At 43.9% G+C, this 17,072-nt stretch overlaps 1 protein-coding gene across 8 annotated transcripts in view; it reads left to right on the top strand.

The window, feature by feature from the left end:
- Positions 1-6,207: 6,207 nt before the first annotated feature.
- Positions 6,208-17,072, top strand: part of NCKAP1 (NCK associated protein 1) — a 75,221-nt gene continuing 64,356 nt past the window's right edge. For 3 of the 8 annotated variants that reach the window (XM_070731893.1, XM_070731888.1, XM_070731887.1), the window contains exon 1: positions 14,152-14,480. In XM_070731893.1, coding sequence (XP_070587994.1) covers positions 14,373-14,480 — 108 coding nt within the window. In that variant the 5' untranslated portion in view covers positions 14,152-14,372. Of the gene's footprint in view, positions 9,390-14,105; positions 14,481-17,072 lie in introns of those variants that run through there. The other 5 variants (XM_070731894.1, XM_070731890.1, XM_070731895.1 and 2 more) reach the window with 4 other exon arrangements.

Here is a 17,072-nt window from a genome sequence, read left to right as displayed (position 1 = left end):
ACTTGCCAGCCATGACAGCAACATATGGGATCCCTATCTCTCCCCCCCTCGCAATTAGAGGGAAGATGCCAGGTGAGGATCTTCCTAGAAAATATATACTGGTAGTAATAAGTACCAAGATACTACTCCAAAGCAGCAGGATATTTTAGATCTTCTTGGAAAGGAATTTGAGATTTCTAGGCTTTTACTCTATCAGAATTGCCATTACAAGAATAAATATTCGAGTTCTCAGTCCTCTTCTCTCAAAATGGAAATGAGATGGGAACAGGGGGGAAAGAGGGAGAGACAATGTTGCTGGATATGACACCTCCTCCCCTCCATCTAATTTTAGAAGAGGAATCTTCAAGAACTAGTAATTTAAGGATTTCTTGTCTAATCTGTCATAGCAGCGGAAATTTATATTATGAGTTTATACCAGCTTTAATCACAATTTATATTTTCAACAAGAGAACATGATATTCTCTCTTCCTTCCTGTAACCTTAGATCAGTTTTTAATTTCAAAGTCATAACTTAACTACATTTACATAATAATGTAATACCTTGGACATTACAGCCGTCCAAAACATAGCAATGTGAATACCGTAGTGATGAGTGCACCTTGGTACATCCATGTAACATTATTTCAGGAACTTCACTGGTTACCACTAGTTTTCTGGTACAATTCAGGATGCTCATATTCACATTAAAAGCCCTTCATGCCATAAGATCTAGATACTGTAGTTGGGAAACCATTTGACAGACCCTTTTGTAAGATCCGATAGGCTGACATGCTATAGGTTGCATCAATTAAAGAGTACCACCTTCTTGAACTCAGAAAGCATGCATTTTCTCACATAATACTTTTCCCATGGAATAGCTTTCCCCCTCCCACAGAAAAAAAAGAGGTGTCTCTGGCAGCCTTTCCAAGGCCCTGACCATGATTTTTTTATCAGGTACTTTGAAAAGTTGCTTGTACCTATTAGAGCTACATGTATGGGGTATCTGTTCCCTAGTGTTTGACTTTATTTATTTGTTTTGTCAAGTACATATTGGAGGTACGTAAAGATATAATATTCATATACATAATACTAGTAAGAAGAAGAAAAAATAAGAAGAAACATTAGATATAATAGTATTCATATGCATGGTACTAGTAAAAAATAAAAGAAACATTAGGACAGGGGATGGAAGGCACGCTGGTGCACTTATGCACACCCCTTATTATTATTAATCAAGTTGTATTTATTAAAGTTGTACTTATTATTTATAAAGTTGAATTGTTTTTGCTGGATGTTTTTAGTATCTGTTAGTTATCCAGCATCATTTGGCAAATGAGCAGCAACATATATTATTTTAAAAATCTATAACAAATGTCAATTTTGGTGGCCCTACTCTTCTTTTCTTTATCTCCAACTTGAAAAAGAAGATTAGGAAGCTGATTATTGGTTATATGAAATCAGAACTCAAGTAAGTAGAAAGTGTGTGCATGTGAATTTTTTTCTTTAGGATGTCTTAACATTACTATAATATAATGTATAGCATAGGGATTTTTAAAAAAAGGTAAGTACGGGTAGTCCTCAATTTACAACAATTCTCTTAGTGACCATTCAGAGTTAGAATGGCATTGAAAAAAGTGACATGACCATTGTGTCATGGTTCCAAGTAACACTCCCAACAAAAGGAAACTCCGGGGCTCAAGTTTCCTCAAAGTTCCATTTTATTAGAGATGTCATATTGGCATATCTGGGAAAACCTGAATCTGAAAGCTTCTGGGTTTTCCACACCCCCAAAAAAGTGTGTGTGTGTGTGTGTGTGTCGACGTTTCGGTGAAATCACATTCACCATCATCAAGCTGAAGTTATAAGCTTCGTGCTGCTGTAAATATATATATATATTTATTTATTTATTCATTCATTCATTCATTTAATCATTCATTCATTCATTCATTCATTCATTCATTCATTCATTCAATTTCTATGCCAGCTTTCTCCTGCTCCAGCACCCACATGTCCATCATATTATCTAATCAATGCACCAACCCAACTGGAGATGCTTCCCAGTCACACCCCTTCAGGTCGAGGGCAAAGTAGCCTTGACTCTCGAAGAAAGGTCTGTTATTTTGACTATGTATCTCCACAACTCCATGCAATCCCTCCTCCCAATTTCCCACAGCACCAAACGTGGCAGGGCTGAAGATCCAAAGCCCCAAAATGGTTTCCAGGCCTGACATGTTGGTTAGGAGTCATGACCATGGTGGCATAGTGGTTGGTGTGCAGAGTGCAATACTGCAAGCTACTTCTCTTAACTGTCAGCTGCCTGCACTTTACCAGCTCAGGTTGACTCAGCCTTCCATCTTTCTGGGTAAAATGAGGAGCCAGATTACTGAGGGCAATATGCTGACTCTGTAAATCACTTATAGAGGGCTGTGAAGCGGTATATAAGTCTAAGTGCTATTGCTATTTTTTACACTTATCACAGTTGCAAAATCCCCATGATCATGTGATTAATTTTTGGATGCTTGACAACTGACTCACATTTCGTTGCAGGGTCCTGGGGTCACCTCTTGCAACTTTCTGAGCAGCAAAGTCAGTGGGGAAACCAGATTCACTTAGCAACTGTGTGACTAATTTAACAATTGCAAGTGATTCACTTAACAAATGTGGAAAGAAAGGTCATAGACCGGGGCAAAACTCACTTAATAAATTTTTCACTTTTAGGAACATAAATTTTGGGCTCAATGTGGTCGTAAGCGGAGGGCTACCTATATACAAATTTGTATATTCCCTATGAAATCTTTCCGCTTTAATAATGTACAATGTGTCTTGAATTTGGGGTGGAGGGCAGGCAGGGGAAGAAATGTTTACTATCCATAGCCAAAAAAATCATGTTTTTGAGGGGGGGGGAGTACAACTCTACAGTATTCATTTATTTCATAGGAAAAAAGAGCTAACAATATTTATAAATCCTTTAACTTTACTAAATAGAAATGTAAACACAATTGTAAGACTATTCTGGCCAAGTCTGATATCCACTTCCTCCCCAAGAGGAATGTGATGGATGAGAAAATCTACATCTGTAAGAGAATTCAGAAGCCCAGAGAAGCTGTTGCACAATTGCTACTTGTACAAACAGGATAAACACTGGGAGTCTGTTATTAACAAATAAGAATACCTTAAAGACATGTAGGTGCTTGAAATTCTTAGCCAAAGATTTTTTGAAAGAATGCAAGTGGTAGAGTATTTCTTATTTACTTATAAAATGACAAATATTTTGGCAATGCTTCAAAATTGTCTAAAAAACTATTTTGTTGAGTATAAACAGCTGAGTGAATAGCAAAACCCTATAACAAAAAGAGATTATATTACTGTGTTGCAATTTATAAGGAAAGCAGGCTTAGATTTTATTCAACAAGATCAGTGAAATCTACCCAAAATCTAATAAGTAGAATAAATAGAAAACCAGTTATAAATGGCTTAAAGCAGGTCAATTATTTTAGTATTTGAACTTGGACTTTGTGATGAAATGTGATTAAGCAATGAAACCATATTATATAGCCAGTTTTAGTTGTATGGGTTTGAAAGCTAAGCATGATCTAGTTAGTAATTAGACCACTATGAATTATCAGGAATGTTTGTAGGATTTGAAGATTTCAAAGAAATGTCTAAAGAGAATGGCAAACCATTACTGCATTACTGCCAACAAAATGATGCATTGATAAAACTGAGCTTGACTTGAAGGATATTTTACCTTTAGTTTATCTTACTTTATGCTTCTCAAGTCAACTACAAGCAGAAGTAATGGATAGGTTAAAGTGAACTTTGGTTCCATCATCTGTATCTGGAGATGAGGGTCTAAGGCACCTGTTTGTTGTGGGAGATGAGTATAAAATGGGCCATAAAGGGGATTAGGCAAAGAAAGAATCTTTAATCCTATCCGTAACATGTCAAATATTGACATAGCTAATGGATAATTAGCATGGATAATTACTTTTATTTTTACATTTGTAAACCCAGTCTTTCATTGATTTGATGTTAGGAAATCATTGGGTCGGTGGTTTTTTTAACCATGTAGGATTAGGAGTATCTGGAGAGTATGCACACATAAGCAAACTCATATTCCATGACTACCAGGGAAGAAGACATTGGAAGGTATATTTTATCAATTGTTCCATATCTTATCAAGTTGAGCAGCTGAATTGCCTGGATTGGGAGCTTGATAATGGCCACCTTCCCTTGACAAAATAAGGAAGAAACCTTAATAAACATGTCTTTTCAAGTTTAATCCAATTACATGTATTCTTTCCGAAAGAGGCTATAATTGCAGGAATATGAAGCAGCATTCAGAAATGGGGTATATCACAGCTCCCAACTATGTCCTCAAGCAAATGACCGACAAGCATGCTAAATCCTGTCCAGAGCAGAATAAGAGAGACTACCTGGAACAGCTAAGGATGCTTTTAAACTCTCAGCTGTGGATTGGGCATAAGGTAAAAGCAACATCATGGAGACTGCATAAAAGAGTTATATGATGTTATGTTTGTGCCACAGCTGAGGGTTGTCTGAGCCATACTCAAGTTTTATTTAACTTAATTTATATGGACAATTATGAATATTATTTTGGACTCCTTCAATCTGTTATTCCAAGCAAAACCAAGGGCACAGTCAAATTTAAATGCCTACATAGCAGAGACTTGGGAGTAGATATAAGTGAAGCAAAACATTTCCTTGCATTTATTGTGGAATTTTCACCTCGGTTTCTAGGTGGTTCTCAACTTTTCTAATGCCGTGACCCCTTAATACAGTTCCTCATATTGGGGTGGCCCCCAACCATAAATCTAGTGCCAATTCTTCCAACAGAGCTTTAAACTGGTTGGCAGGAAGTTCAGGGGACACCCCTACTGTAAACGCCTGATTGGTTGGATTGTGAAAATATGTTCCAAGGTGCCAGAATAAAAGCTTTAGTTCCTAACACCATGGGAAATTTGTCTTTTCCAATGGTCTTAGGCCACCCCTGTGAAATGGTCATTCGACCCCCAAAGGAGTCCCGACCCCCAGGTTGAGAACCACTGTGATGTTAAAGTGAAATGGCAGGGTATGTTTCTTATTTTATTCAGATAGTTTTGGATGATTAATTGACAGTCAATCAATGAGTGCCACATCCTAATGATTTGAGTACCTTCTACACTAATCATTATTCTACTTTTATTCAAAAAAAGATATTAATTTCCCAAATAGTTATTGCAGCCAATAATTGGATCCAACATATATACATGTATGGAACATATAGATATGTATATGAATATGAAGGTTTGCCTTCATAAAGGCAAATACATATGAATGTATATGCATATGAAGGTTTGCCTTCATAAATATTACATCCTTAGCATGCTTCTGCATTAAGAACCAAGTTTCCTCTCAAGAGGGGCATCTTTTCCAATCTGATGCCTTTCCAACTGCATTGAGAATATTCTCATCACTCAGCCAACGATGGTCCCCTGCCTTATGGGGATCATAGAAATTGAAGTCAATCAATAAAGCTGGAAAAAACCCAGCAATGGAAGGAAATTGAAGAGGGTTAGCAAACTAAATTATTACGGAGAGGGTAAGTTATCAAAAAAGGAGATCTATGCTTCCCAACTTCAGGATTGGCTGCTGAAGGACTAGAATATATTTTCTACTATTACTATCTCGGCTGCAAAAAACCCAACCCACCTTGAGTTAAAAACTGCTGCTATCCCTTTAATCCTCCAGATTTTTGCAGATATTAATGGTAGTGAGGAAGCTGGGCTTTGCTTTGATATCATTTTATATTGCATCTCTTGCTGAATTCTGTTTTTTTCTGATATATGACCTTTGTCCTACATATCTGCTGTACTCTTAGCATTCTTAAAGTGCTGAGAGCTGGGCAAAAGGATCTTTCCGTTTTCACACCTCTGTTTCCTCTGTGCCCGGGTGGGGTGCATCTCCTGCTTGAACGCGTAACCACGAAATGTACTCAGGAAGGAGCCACCTGCTCTCAAGGCATATAGCTCCATGCAGGAACCCACAATCTAACCGCAAGTGCCTCTTTGCTGTACATTCTGTACATTCTGTATCTCCTACATTGTATAACCTCTTTTTACTTTCTGTATAAGGAAACGTTGACAACTAGTATCTGATTGGCTGATGCTGTGTGTTTTTTGTACTCCTTTGGAAATGTATAAAGAGCCCTGAAAAGCAATCCACGTCGTTCAGACATTGCTTTTATATCTTCTGAACCTGATGCATGCACCAAATAAACCTGTATCCTGTATCCTGTATCCTCCTGTGGTCTCTGGTCCCTTATTGGCATCAAACATCTGTGTTTCTGCAACATTTTCTGGCGACCACGAAGGGACTAGACGGGACTTTGGATCCCTCTGGACGCCCACCTCAGTGGCGTCTGCCCCAGGTGTGAAAGAGGAACAGTCCAGGCGCCATCGGAAATCTTTCTCCGAGGACCTTCCTGTTGACACCGGGGCAGCCACGCTGACGGTTTGCGATCCAAGAACCACTCAAGAGAGGAAACCAGAGATCAGGACATCTGTACGCCGGCCTGGAAGAGTAACCGAGTCTCCAAGATAAAAGGCAAGTTCTAAGGCGAGGCCTCTGTAGTAGACACTTTTTAGAGACTGGTACGAGTCTATCTTCTCCCTATGTAGAGGGACAGAGGCGAGGACTGATCACCCTCGTTTTGGCTCGTTCTTCACTGAGAGACCCCCAGGGTGGGTGGCCTGTGTTTTCTGAGAGAAAACGTTGTGTGTGTGATTGCCTACCGCGGTTCCCACAGGTGGCTGTGAGCTCCAGGACCTTGGGCCGGTAGAGATTGTGTGAAGTGAATAAAATTCCTTTTGTGTCTCAAGGGAAGGACCCCTTACCTCCCTTGTATACTCCCTCCCCTTTTCTGTCTGGTGCCCCGGGTGGAATATGGGAGGGAAACCAAGTGTGCCCAAGACCCCCCCTTGAGTGTGTAATGAAACATTTCAACCAGGTCTATAATAATCAAACTCGAGAGTATAGTATAAAATGACCTGTGTACGTCAGAATGGCCCTCTTTTAACTTGGGATGGCCTGATATAGGAACCTTCGATATTCCCACTAGACTTGTATTTGATCCTGCCTTGGGCCATCCTGACCAAGAGCCATACATTGATATTTGGTTGAAACTAGCTCAAAATCCACCTCCATGGGTCACCAAATGTAGGACCCAACAGTGTAAAGTCCTGGCCATTGTCCCCATTCCTTCAGGGGCCACGCTCAGGAGAAGGACCCCTAGGAGAGGGGGAGGTAACTCATCCCCTCCCTGGCGGCCCCAGAGAAGTTCACATTGTTCCATCTCCCACACCAAAAGGGGCAAAGGACTCAGTCAGCCCCCCCCCCACGGAGATGGAAAAAATAAAAAAAACCCGTACTCTTTAGTTGCTCGGAGGAGGTGCCCCAGCCCCCACCATATGTTCTTGTGCCCTATGGCCAGATACAGGCACAATCATCCCTACAGGATTCCCTTACCTTAGGGACTGGGAGGATAACCCCACTGGATGCCCCCCCTCTACGTGAGGGAGCCCCCGCTCCTTCACCCGCTTCGGGGGGGGGACTGGGATCCCCGGTCTCCCAAATAGACCCTAATGAAACCAACGCTGACAGGTTTGCCCGTTATGACACCCTCCTCCAGCAATACCCGGATACAAAGAGATCTCCTGGGTCTCTCGCAACCATTCAATCCCCATCTGCACCTGAAGCCCCCTCCTCAGGGTCCACTCCTCAACTGGAGACCCCACCAGGCCCCAGTGGACGAATGGCCAACCTGTCTTTGCCAGATCCAGTAAGTGAAGGACCCATTGCAGAACGCACCAGAGCAAAAACCACATCAGTGTCCTTCACAGCCCCACTTCGCAGAGTGGATCAAATTGTCATTGATCCAGATGATTTCACAAAAACCTCAAGAATGCCCCTATTCCAACATGTTCCTTTCACCACCTCCGATCTTTTGAATTGGAAATTGCACTATGGCCCATATAGTGAAAAACCCTTAGAAGTTGCAAGCCTCTTGAAAATCTCAATTGGATGGACTTGCAACACCTAATGGGAACCCTGTTTAAATCGGAGGAAAGAGGAAAAAAAAAAAATCCTAAAACCAGATGCCCCCCCCAGGTTTAGACCTAGAGACATGTGGGTCAGAAGTTCCCTGCAGAGGACCCCCAGTGGGACCCCTATGTAGAGGGTAACCTTGACAAGATCAAGGACTACCAAATCCTTTTGATGAAAGCAGTGTGACAAGCAGGGAAACCCACCATTAACATGTCTAAGCCATCCCTTATTCTCCAAACCCCGATGGAAGTCACCCGGGCCCTACTAAACCTCATCATTCCGAGGTATGGGCAGCCTTCAAGAATTTCCTCAGACAACGGTCCAGAATTTATCCATAAGGGCACCCAGAAAATTGCTTCGATGCTTGGCATCACTTGGAAGCTTCACGTAGTTTTCATGCACCCCCCAGTGGTCGCGTGGAGAGAGTTAACAGGACTGTTAAAGATACATTAGCCAAAATATGTCAGAAAACTCAGCTTCCAATGGCCCTTTTTGCTGTGACATGTGCCCCTCAAAAGAACATACATGTTTCCCCTTATGAATTACTGTATGGGAGGGTACCCAATCTTTTACCCCCCACGATCCAATATTCCACTCATGTGGCAGATTCCCTTAAATTTAAACAGCTATAGACACTAAATGCCACTGTTAATGAACTCCAGGATTATGTGTTACAATGCAGACCTTACATTCTTGTCAACATTATACCTGGCCAAGAGGTGTGGGTGAAAGACTAGAACAGGGAAGTTCTCAGGCCCACATGGAAAGGGCAATATACTGTGGTCATGATCTCCCCTCTTGCTGTCGAGGTTGATTCCATCAAATCTTGGATTAATTGGACGAGGATCAAGCTTGCAATCCCCACCACATGGAAGGAATTGCCTCACCCCACAGATCCTTTCAAACTCATGCTGAAGAAGCAGAGGAGAGCCCTCCCTCCAGGAGACCCACCGGAAGCGGTCCCTCAACGGACGGACGGCTCGAAGAAGCCCCCCCTGCAGGCGCGGCTCCAGAAGCCCGCGTCCATCGCACGGGCAACGATCCAGGAGTAACCCCTGTAGCCGCGGCTCCGGAAGCCCGCGTCCATCGCACGGGCAACGGTTTGCCAGCAACTCCAGCAGCGGCCTTACCCGCCACCCCAGGTGCCGCTAAACCTATTACCACCCCCCCAAGGTTGCGGTGGAAGTTGCAGTCTCTCCAGGACCCCTACCTCCTGGATGTCCCCCGATTGCATCAAAACTGTTTACGTTATAGTGATTCATCTTTTGCTTCAGTTTCTGGCCTTTCTCTACTTCCTCTTCTTGGTGAGTACTCAGCGCCCTCTCTTCCACTGCCAGGGTCCCCATGGTTGATTGTCCTATTATGGAGTCTGGAAGTTACTTGCATACCACCCTCCGCCGTTTGGCTTATCTCCGTAAAACCCTTGTGTTGGTATTGAGCGTGCTCATTTTTTTTCCTTTTTTTTCTTGCTGATGAGTGTTTCTATTAATTCTATGTATGCCTATCGTATCTTTCGTGCAAAGGGAGAGTCAGATGGGCCTTTGGATTCCATTGCCATATGCGAAGACACGGATCCCAATTTTGATCCCACCCCCTCGGTGGAGCCCTCTGCTTTGGCACTTACACCTTTACAGGTTACAGCAGTGTCAAACCCCCCCTGCATGAAGTGTATGCGAGGCCCCCCTGGTAAAAAGCAGACCCCACCCTCAGACCCCCCCAACTGCACTGAGGTTGGACTGCCCCCTTGTTGGCATGATGGTCGCAAATTCTATCAGTGTAAGACTGGGAGTACTATTAGATGTTATCTCACTCAACCCCCCCCTTTACTGGCTCCCAAGCCCCTCTCTAAGGGGGGGCGCTCCATTCCTGACACCTGTCCTATATGTTTTCCTAATGGTGATACTGTGTACTATTATGCTGGGGAGCCTCCATCCTGTACCCCCTTGGATTTTCTCCCATGCCAGCACATTGGGGATACCCTTTATCGCTGTAATGGAACTCAGGGCTTCTTGTGCCGCCTTCATGAATTGCAGCCCCGCGCTCCGATAATCCCTTTACGGGCCCCTGACGGCGGCCCTAAGACCCTCTCTCGTAATAAAAGGGCTTTGCGGGACAAGGCACGCTCTCCTTCAGCCTGCCTCCCCTGTATTCAAACTACCCGCACAGACAATTTTCTTGCCCGCACTCATGTTTACCATACGGCTACTCCTCCGTCTTGTGAAACTTTTAATCTTCCCCCTTGCACCGTGAATGCCACTACCTACCAGCGATGCAATGGGTCTCGGGGTATTCTGTGTTATGACCCTAAACAGGCCACTAAAATCACTGAATATCGTGTTATTCTCCGCCACATTACATACGGTCGGAGAGAGGAGATTCGCCGTACCTCTATTCCCACTCTCAATCTCCCTGTTAATTTTACTTTTGATGCCTGCTATTATATTGACCGCAATGCCCACCCCCAAGGCGGGTGTGGCAGCCTGAGTTGGGAGCGCTCCTATTCATCCCAACATAAATATGTTTGCCATTGTTCCCAATGGGGTGACTGCCATGTGATTGGCCACAACTACTGTCCCTATTGGTCTTGCGTTACGTTTGCTACATGGACCCCTGGCACTATGGGTGGGATGAAGTTCTCCTTATCTTGTGGGTGTTTCCCCGAACTTCAAAAGTGGCCAGTGTAACCCTGTCACTCTTTCTTTCACTCCGGTTGTGGTCCCACAAGCTCCTATGTTTTTTGGAATGCAAATAGATGGCCAGGGATATGACCCCTCCCTGATTCTGTCCTTGGAAATCACGGCCCAGACCGGGACAGTGGGACGGAAAAAGAGCCTCTTTTGGTCCTACTATCAGGAAATGGATAAACTGAATACATGGGCAGCCCCCCCTGCTGTAACCAATACTTTTGTGCAACTAGCCCAAGATGTGGCACGCACCCTTCAGGTTAAGAACTGTTTTGTCTGTGGGGGAACTAACATGGGTGAGAAATGGCCTTGGGAAGCACTTGAGTTGAATTATACCATTGTTCATGACATGGAGCTGGCCGGTAACCTGACAGCTACTGTGGAGAAGGAGGGGACTTGGGCTCTGTCTTCTAATTTGGTGGGCAATGTCTGTTATACCCGTAACCACACCGCTGGCTGTGCCCACGTTGGAAACCTGCATTGCCTGTCCACGTGGAACAATGCAGCCTGGTGGTCTGGCAAGGGTCTGCAGCCAACCCCCATGGCCCGGGCGTTGCAAAACGTTAGCCTCCTGAACCCGTATATTTTGGACCCCCAAAACACCAAATTGCTTTGGCTTGCTCCGGATGGCATGTATTGGATTTGTGGGAAGTATGCTTATGCCCAACTCCCACTCAACTGGTGTGGCTCTTGTGTTCTTGGTGTTATTCGCCCTGGGTTTTTCCTGCTCCCCCTGAAGCATAGGCAGGTTCTTGGGGTGCCTGTGTATGATGAAATTGGCAATGTTCGCTCTAAGAGATCCCTAATTAGTGACCTTAAGATTGGGAACTGGAAGGATGATGAATGGCCCCCCGAACGTATTATAAAGGTTTATGGCCCGGCCACCTGGGCTGAGGATGGTACATTTGGTTATCGCACCCCCATTTATATGCTTAACCGTCTCATCCGCCTCCAGGCTGTGGTGGAAATTGTCACTAACGAGACGGTCCGTGGTCTTGCCCACTTGGCCTCGGAGAGTGTTACATCAGGCACTCATATCATGCAAAACAGACTGGCTTTGGACTATCTTTTAGCCAAGGAAGGGGGTGTGTGTGGGAAGTTTAATTTGTCTAACTGCTGCATCGAGATTGATAACAGTGGGGAGGTCATTAAGGAGATCACAGATCGCATGGTCAAGATTGCACATGTTCCAGTGCAGACTTGGAGAGGTCTGGACCTCTCTCATGCTCTTGCTGGGTGGCTTCCCTCTTTTCCCGGTATAAAATATGTTTTGGCTTGTGTTGTCTTTCTGGTGGCTGGCTGTGTTATTGTCCCCTGTGTGCTTCCTCTTTTTATGAAGCTTTTTCATAGCACTGTTTCGCTGGTGGCGGACAAAAAGTCCTCCGAGAAGATTTTGGCTCTGTGGCACATGCAATTGCTAAACAACCGCAGGGGAGGAAATGAGGAAGGGGAACCTGCCACTCAGGACCCCGATAGTGAGGAGCCAATATACGAAGTACTCCTGCCACTTCAGCCCCAGCCCCTCCAACACCTTCAACGCCCTTCCAGTAATATGGTTGAAACCCCATCCGAATAAACTTTATTTCGGTTGGAGTTCCAAGAGGGGGGAAATGAGGAAGCTGGGCTTTGCTTTGATATCATTTTATATTGCATCTCTTGCTGAATTCTGTTTTTTTCTGATATATGACCTTTGTCCTACATATCTGCTGTACTCTTAGCATTCTTAAAGTGCTGAGAGCTGGGCAAAAGGATCTTTCCGTTTTCACACCTCTGTTTCCTCTGTGCCCGGGTGGGGTGCATCTCCTGCTTGAACGCGTAACCACGAAATGTACTCAGGAAGGAGCCACCTGCTCTCAAGGCATATAGCTCCATGCAGGAACCCACAATCTAACCGCAAGTGCCTCTTTGCTGTACATTCTGTACATTCTGTATCTCCTACATTGTATAACCTCTTTTTACTTTCTGTATAAGGAAACGTTGACAACTAGTATCTGATTGGCTGATGCTGTGTGTTTTTTGTACTCCTTTGGAAATGTATAAAGAGCCCTGAAAAGCAATCCACGTCGTTCAGACATTGCTTTTATATCTTCTGAACCTGATGCATGCACCAAATAAACCTGTATCCTGTATCCTGTATCCTCCTGTGGTCTCTGGTCCCTTATTGGCATCAAACATCTGTGTTTCTGCAACAGTAGCAATTATTATTATGGCTCATCACACAGCCAGATGTTTCTACTGGATTGGCATTTTTATCCACCTATCAAGTCCTTCCCCAAAACCTGGGATAGACAGATTTTAAAAGTGGTAAAGGTAAAGAGCTTGCCTCCAGAAGATGTAAATATTCCAACACTAGAAGTTTTTTAAATGATGCTAGATAACCGTTTATATGAAGTAGTATAGGGTTTCCTGCCTAAGCAGGGGATTGAACTAGAACTCTGTTGTTGTGAGCCGCCCCGAGTTTGCGGAGAGGGGCGGCATATAAATCCAATAAACCTAACCTAACCTAACCTTGTTGTTGTTGTTATCATCATCATCATCATCATCATCATCATCATCATCATCATCATCATCAATACAACACAGCAAATGAGATCACTATGCTGGATTTCATATTTAATCTCCAATCCTGCGCTCCCCAAGCACCTAGGACTTCGTGATGTAGCAGCAAATTATGTGTAAAGTGGCCTTTTGCAGTTGACAGAAATAAATTTTGTCAATTCCCATGGTTTTCAAATATCTGCTGAGATCTTTTGGCACTGCACCAAGGATCACTTTCCACTGGTTTATGCCAGTGGCTACAAGCTCGATTTTCAGATCTTCATATTTCATAATTTTTTCTAATAATATAATTATTATATCATCATCATCATGAAAGAACTGGGGTAGTAGTGGTTGTAGAGTGTAAGCTGTTCCCAATAAAAGCTGCCTCTTGAAACTGAGCGGTGGTGATTTTGTCAATGCCGACGGTATTCAGCCAGCGCTACAGATGGTCTGGAATTGCACCCCAGGTGTCAATTACTACTAGTATTATCTTTATTTTCTTTTCCCACGGTCGTTCTACTTCTCTTTGCAGGCCTTGGCATCCCCAATTCATGTTCTTCTTCTTCTACTCTGCTGCCTCCGGGCACCGCACTGTTGTTGTTGTTGTTATTAGTATTATTATTAGTATTATTCCGCTTCTCGCGCGCCAACGAAATGGAAGCTCCTCTGCCGGGTTCCCACCCCGGAGGGGCAGCAGAGAGGCGCATCACGTGGGGCGGAGGAGCCCGGCCTCTCTGTGGGCAGCGGCCGGGCGAGAGAGCCTCGGCTGCTGTTGCTAGTGCTTGCCGCCACGCCTAGCGAAGACCCAGATTGGGAGGAGCGCGCCGGTGGTGGCGGTGGTGGGGAACAAACGGCGCGGGTGGCGGAGGCGGCTGGAGCGAAGCGGGGGCGATGGAGGCGCTGTGAGCGCGGCCCGGGCTGCTTGACGGGCGGGGGTCGGCGGAGGCAGGAGAGAGAGAGGGGGAGGGGGGGGGGGCGAGCGGTTGATCCATCAGGGCAGCGCCAAGCCGCTTTCCCCGCCAGCAGCCGCAGCCTCGGCCGCCTCGCCTCTCTTCTCCCAGGATGTCGCGCTCGGTGCTGCAGCCCAGCCAGCAGAAGCTGGCCGAGAAGCTGACCATCCTCAACGACCGCGGCGTCGGCATGCTGACTCGCCTCTACAACATTAAGAAGGTGCGCGGGCCCGTCTGCGGGGAGGGAGGGCAGGCGGGAGAGTGAAGCCGTGAGGGGACAAGCGGGCCTGGGGTGGGCTCGGCAGCGGCTCGGCAGGGGAAGCGAGTCTCGCTCCGCACTGGGATTATTCCGCCAGCTGTGGGAATTTCCGGCCTGGCTTTGGGAAGGTGCGAGCCCGTAGGCCGCGCGCAAGGAGCATTTCCCGGCGGCTTGGAGGGGCGCGGGAGGAAAAGAGGCGACCGTAGCACCGGGAGCGAAGTCTCTCTCTCCTCTTTTCCCGCTTTCCCCCACCGGGGCCTTCTTCCCGACCCTATGGCTGCTTACTTACTCAGCAAGGCCTGCAAGGTGTGAGGAACTGATTTGCTTCGAGGCGGAGGCCCGGAATGCAAAAGGAAGCCGACCCGGGTTTTTAAATTCAATTCCCATTTCCTTTTACGCAAAGAGTGAGCGGGAGAGGAAGGGAAAAGAGCAGGGGTGTAAAAACCGGGATTAGGCCGGATGCATCTTCGGGATTGATCCCGTCTGCCCCATTGGAAGTAGAGAGAAAAAGATACGTAGGGAGAGAATGTTTTTGCCACTGTTTCCCAAAACCCTGTGCAATATTCCCTGTGTGTTTGTATGTATGTATGCACGTATGTTTGCGTGTTCTGTATAAGGGGAGATCTCAAACTGGATATGTGATTACCTGTACTTTTCTCCTCGGTCTCGTACTCTTGTTGCCCAAATTGTAATAAAAGTATTACGTTAATTGCTCCGTTCCCCCGTGTCGTTATTGTTTGAGGTAAAAAATGCTCATTGGAAAAATGGTAGGTTCGCTGCTTAGTAAACATTTTTATGTTAGGGTTTACTAACAGCTCCCCTGATTGCTTAGCCAAGAGGGAAAAGCACGGTGGGCTGATTATAAAGGAAGAGAAGGGAGATTCTTGACAGACCGTGCTTCTGATATTGATTTGCTGATATTTGACTACCAACTTGCAGCATTAACATGCTACAAAATTCAATATGCAATTCTGTTCACTCTGATGGTGTGTTTCTGAGAGTTTCTTGCTAAGAGCATTGAAATGTAATTGGAAAATAATCAAGCGGGTTTTGCTCTGATTTGAATGATATTAAATCATCATTATGTGTAAAAGTACTGGAGCATCTTAGGTATAAAAATCGCTATGTGATATAACATTGATCTAAAACCTTTTGCTTTTAATATGAAAGTATTTAGAAGTGTGGTCATCATTAGGTGGATTCCCCCCTCCCTCCACATAACAACTTTATAGATGTTTCACAATGTTATTCCTGTAAATGTTTGTATTATCAGAGTCCTCCAATTATCTGGTAGCTTTGTTAAAAGACCTCCAGTCTTTGAAAATGAGGTTGGGGAAAAAAAGCTAAAATATGTTCCGCCAGCACATTGACTAATATCTGATTATCACTTAATAGTATAGGTAGTCCTCTATTTATGACCATAATTGAAATCAAAATTTCCACTGCAAGCAAGACAGTTAAGTAAATCACTGCAATGGTAGTTATGGTTGTTAATGATAGTTAAGTGAATTTGACATCACTCTTGACTTTACTTGTCAGAAGATTGCAAAAAGTGATCTCATGACTCCAGAACATTGCAGCCACCATAAATACATGCCAGGTACATTGGGGATGCCACAATGGTGTGAAAAACAGTCACAAGTCACTTTTTCAGTGCCCTCGTAACTAAGAATGGTCACTAAATGATTGGTTGTAAGTCAAGGGCTACCTATATTAGCATTTAAAATGGGCACTAACATTGTTGGATCATAATACCTGATCATAATACCTCACTATATTGTTAGCCATAGCCATTGTAAATATAATAATTATATTAAAATATATTTAAGTTATATTAAATACAACAGATCAAGCACTTTTTCTTTGTTAAAATTTATCCATTGACTGTCTACATAAGACAAATCAAAAGAATATATGTTTCATTTTAGGAAGGTGTCATAAAAATCTACTAATGAGTCTTCATTAGGTAGGAAATATTGCCAATTTGACTTGTTACAGTAACTTATAGATCAGGTATCATAAGATAGAATAGTTAATAAAAATCCAGCCTCAAAAAGTCCTTTTTAAAAATCCTACTGGTTTCTTACCACTACCCCCCCCAAAAAAAAAAATCAGAGAAGAGTTAGTAATCATATTTGAAACAGCTTTCAAATATTAAAAGTTCCATAGTTGTCAAAATAGTGAATTGGTTAAATATTACAGTATAGGATTTCCAAGTTCATAAAATATACATAGAGATAGTTCCTGGGTTAAAAAGATATTCTATTCATACCACTGTCAAATTTGTATGAATGTCAGAATTTGTACTTTAGTAATGGTCTTTTACTAAAAGTGGTGGATATCATTTGTCCTTCCTTGAGCCAAAAAATGGTTAAGCCATGTAGTGCTTTCCGGAACTGCTAAAAACAGTCTGTATATTAAAAACACGCAGCTTCAGCAGCACCTGGAAGCACTGTGTGGCTTCAGCAGTTCGGCAGATAGAGGAAGGAAAACACTGTCCACCATTTTTAGTAATAGGCAACCCATGCATATCTAGGTCTCAAGTCACCTGAT

This window comes from Erythrolamprus reginae, chromosome 1 (assembly GCF_031021105.1).
Source record: "Erythrolamprus reginae isolate rEryReg1 chromosome 1, rEryReg1.hap1, whole genome shotgun sequence".
NCBI classification, from domain to species: Eukaryota; Metazoa; Chordata; class Lepidosauria; order Squamata; family Dipsadidae; genus Erythrolamprus; species Erythrolamprus reginae.
This window is presented reverse-complemented; position numbering and strand designations above follow the sequence as displayed.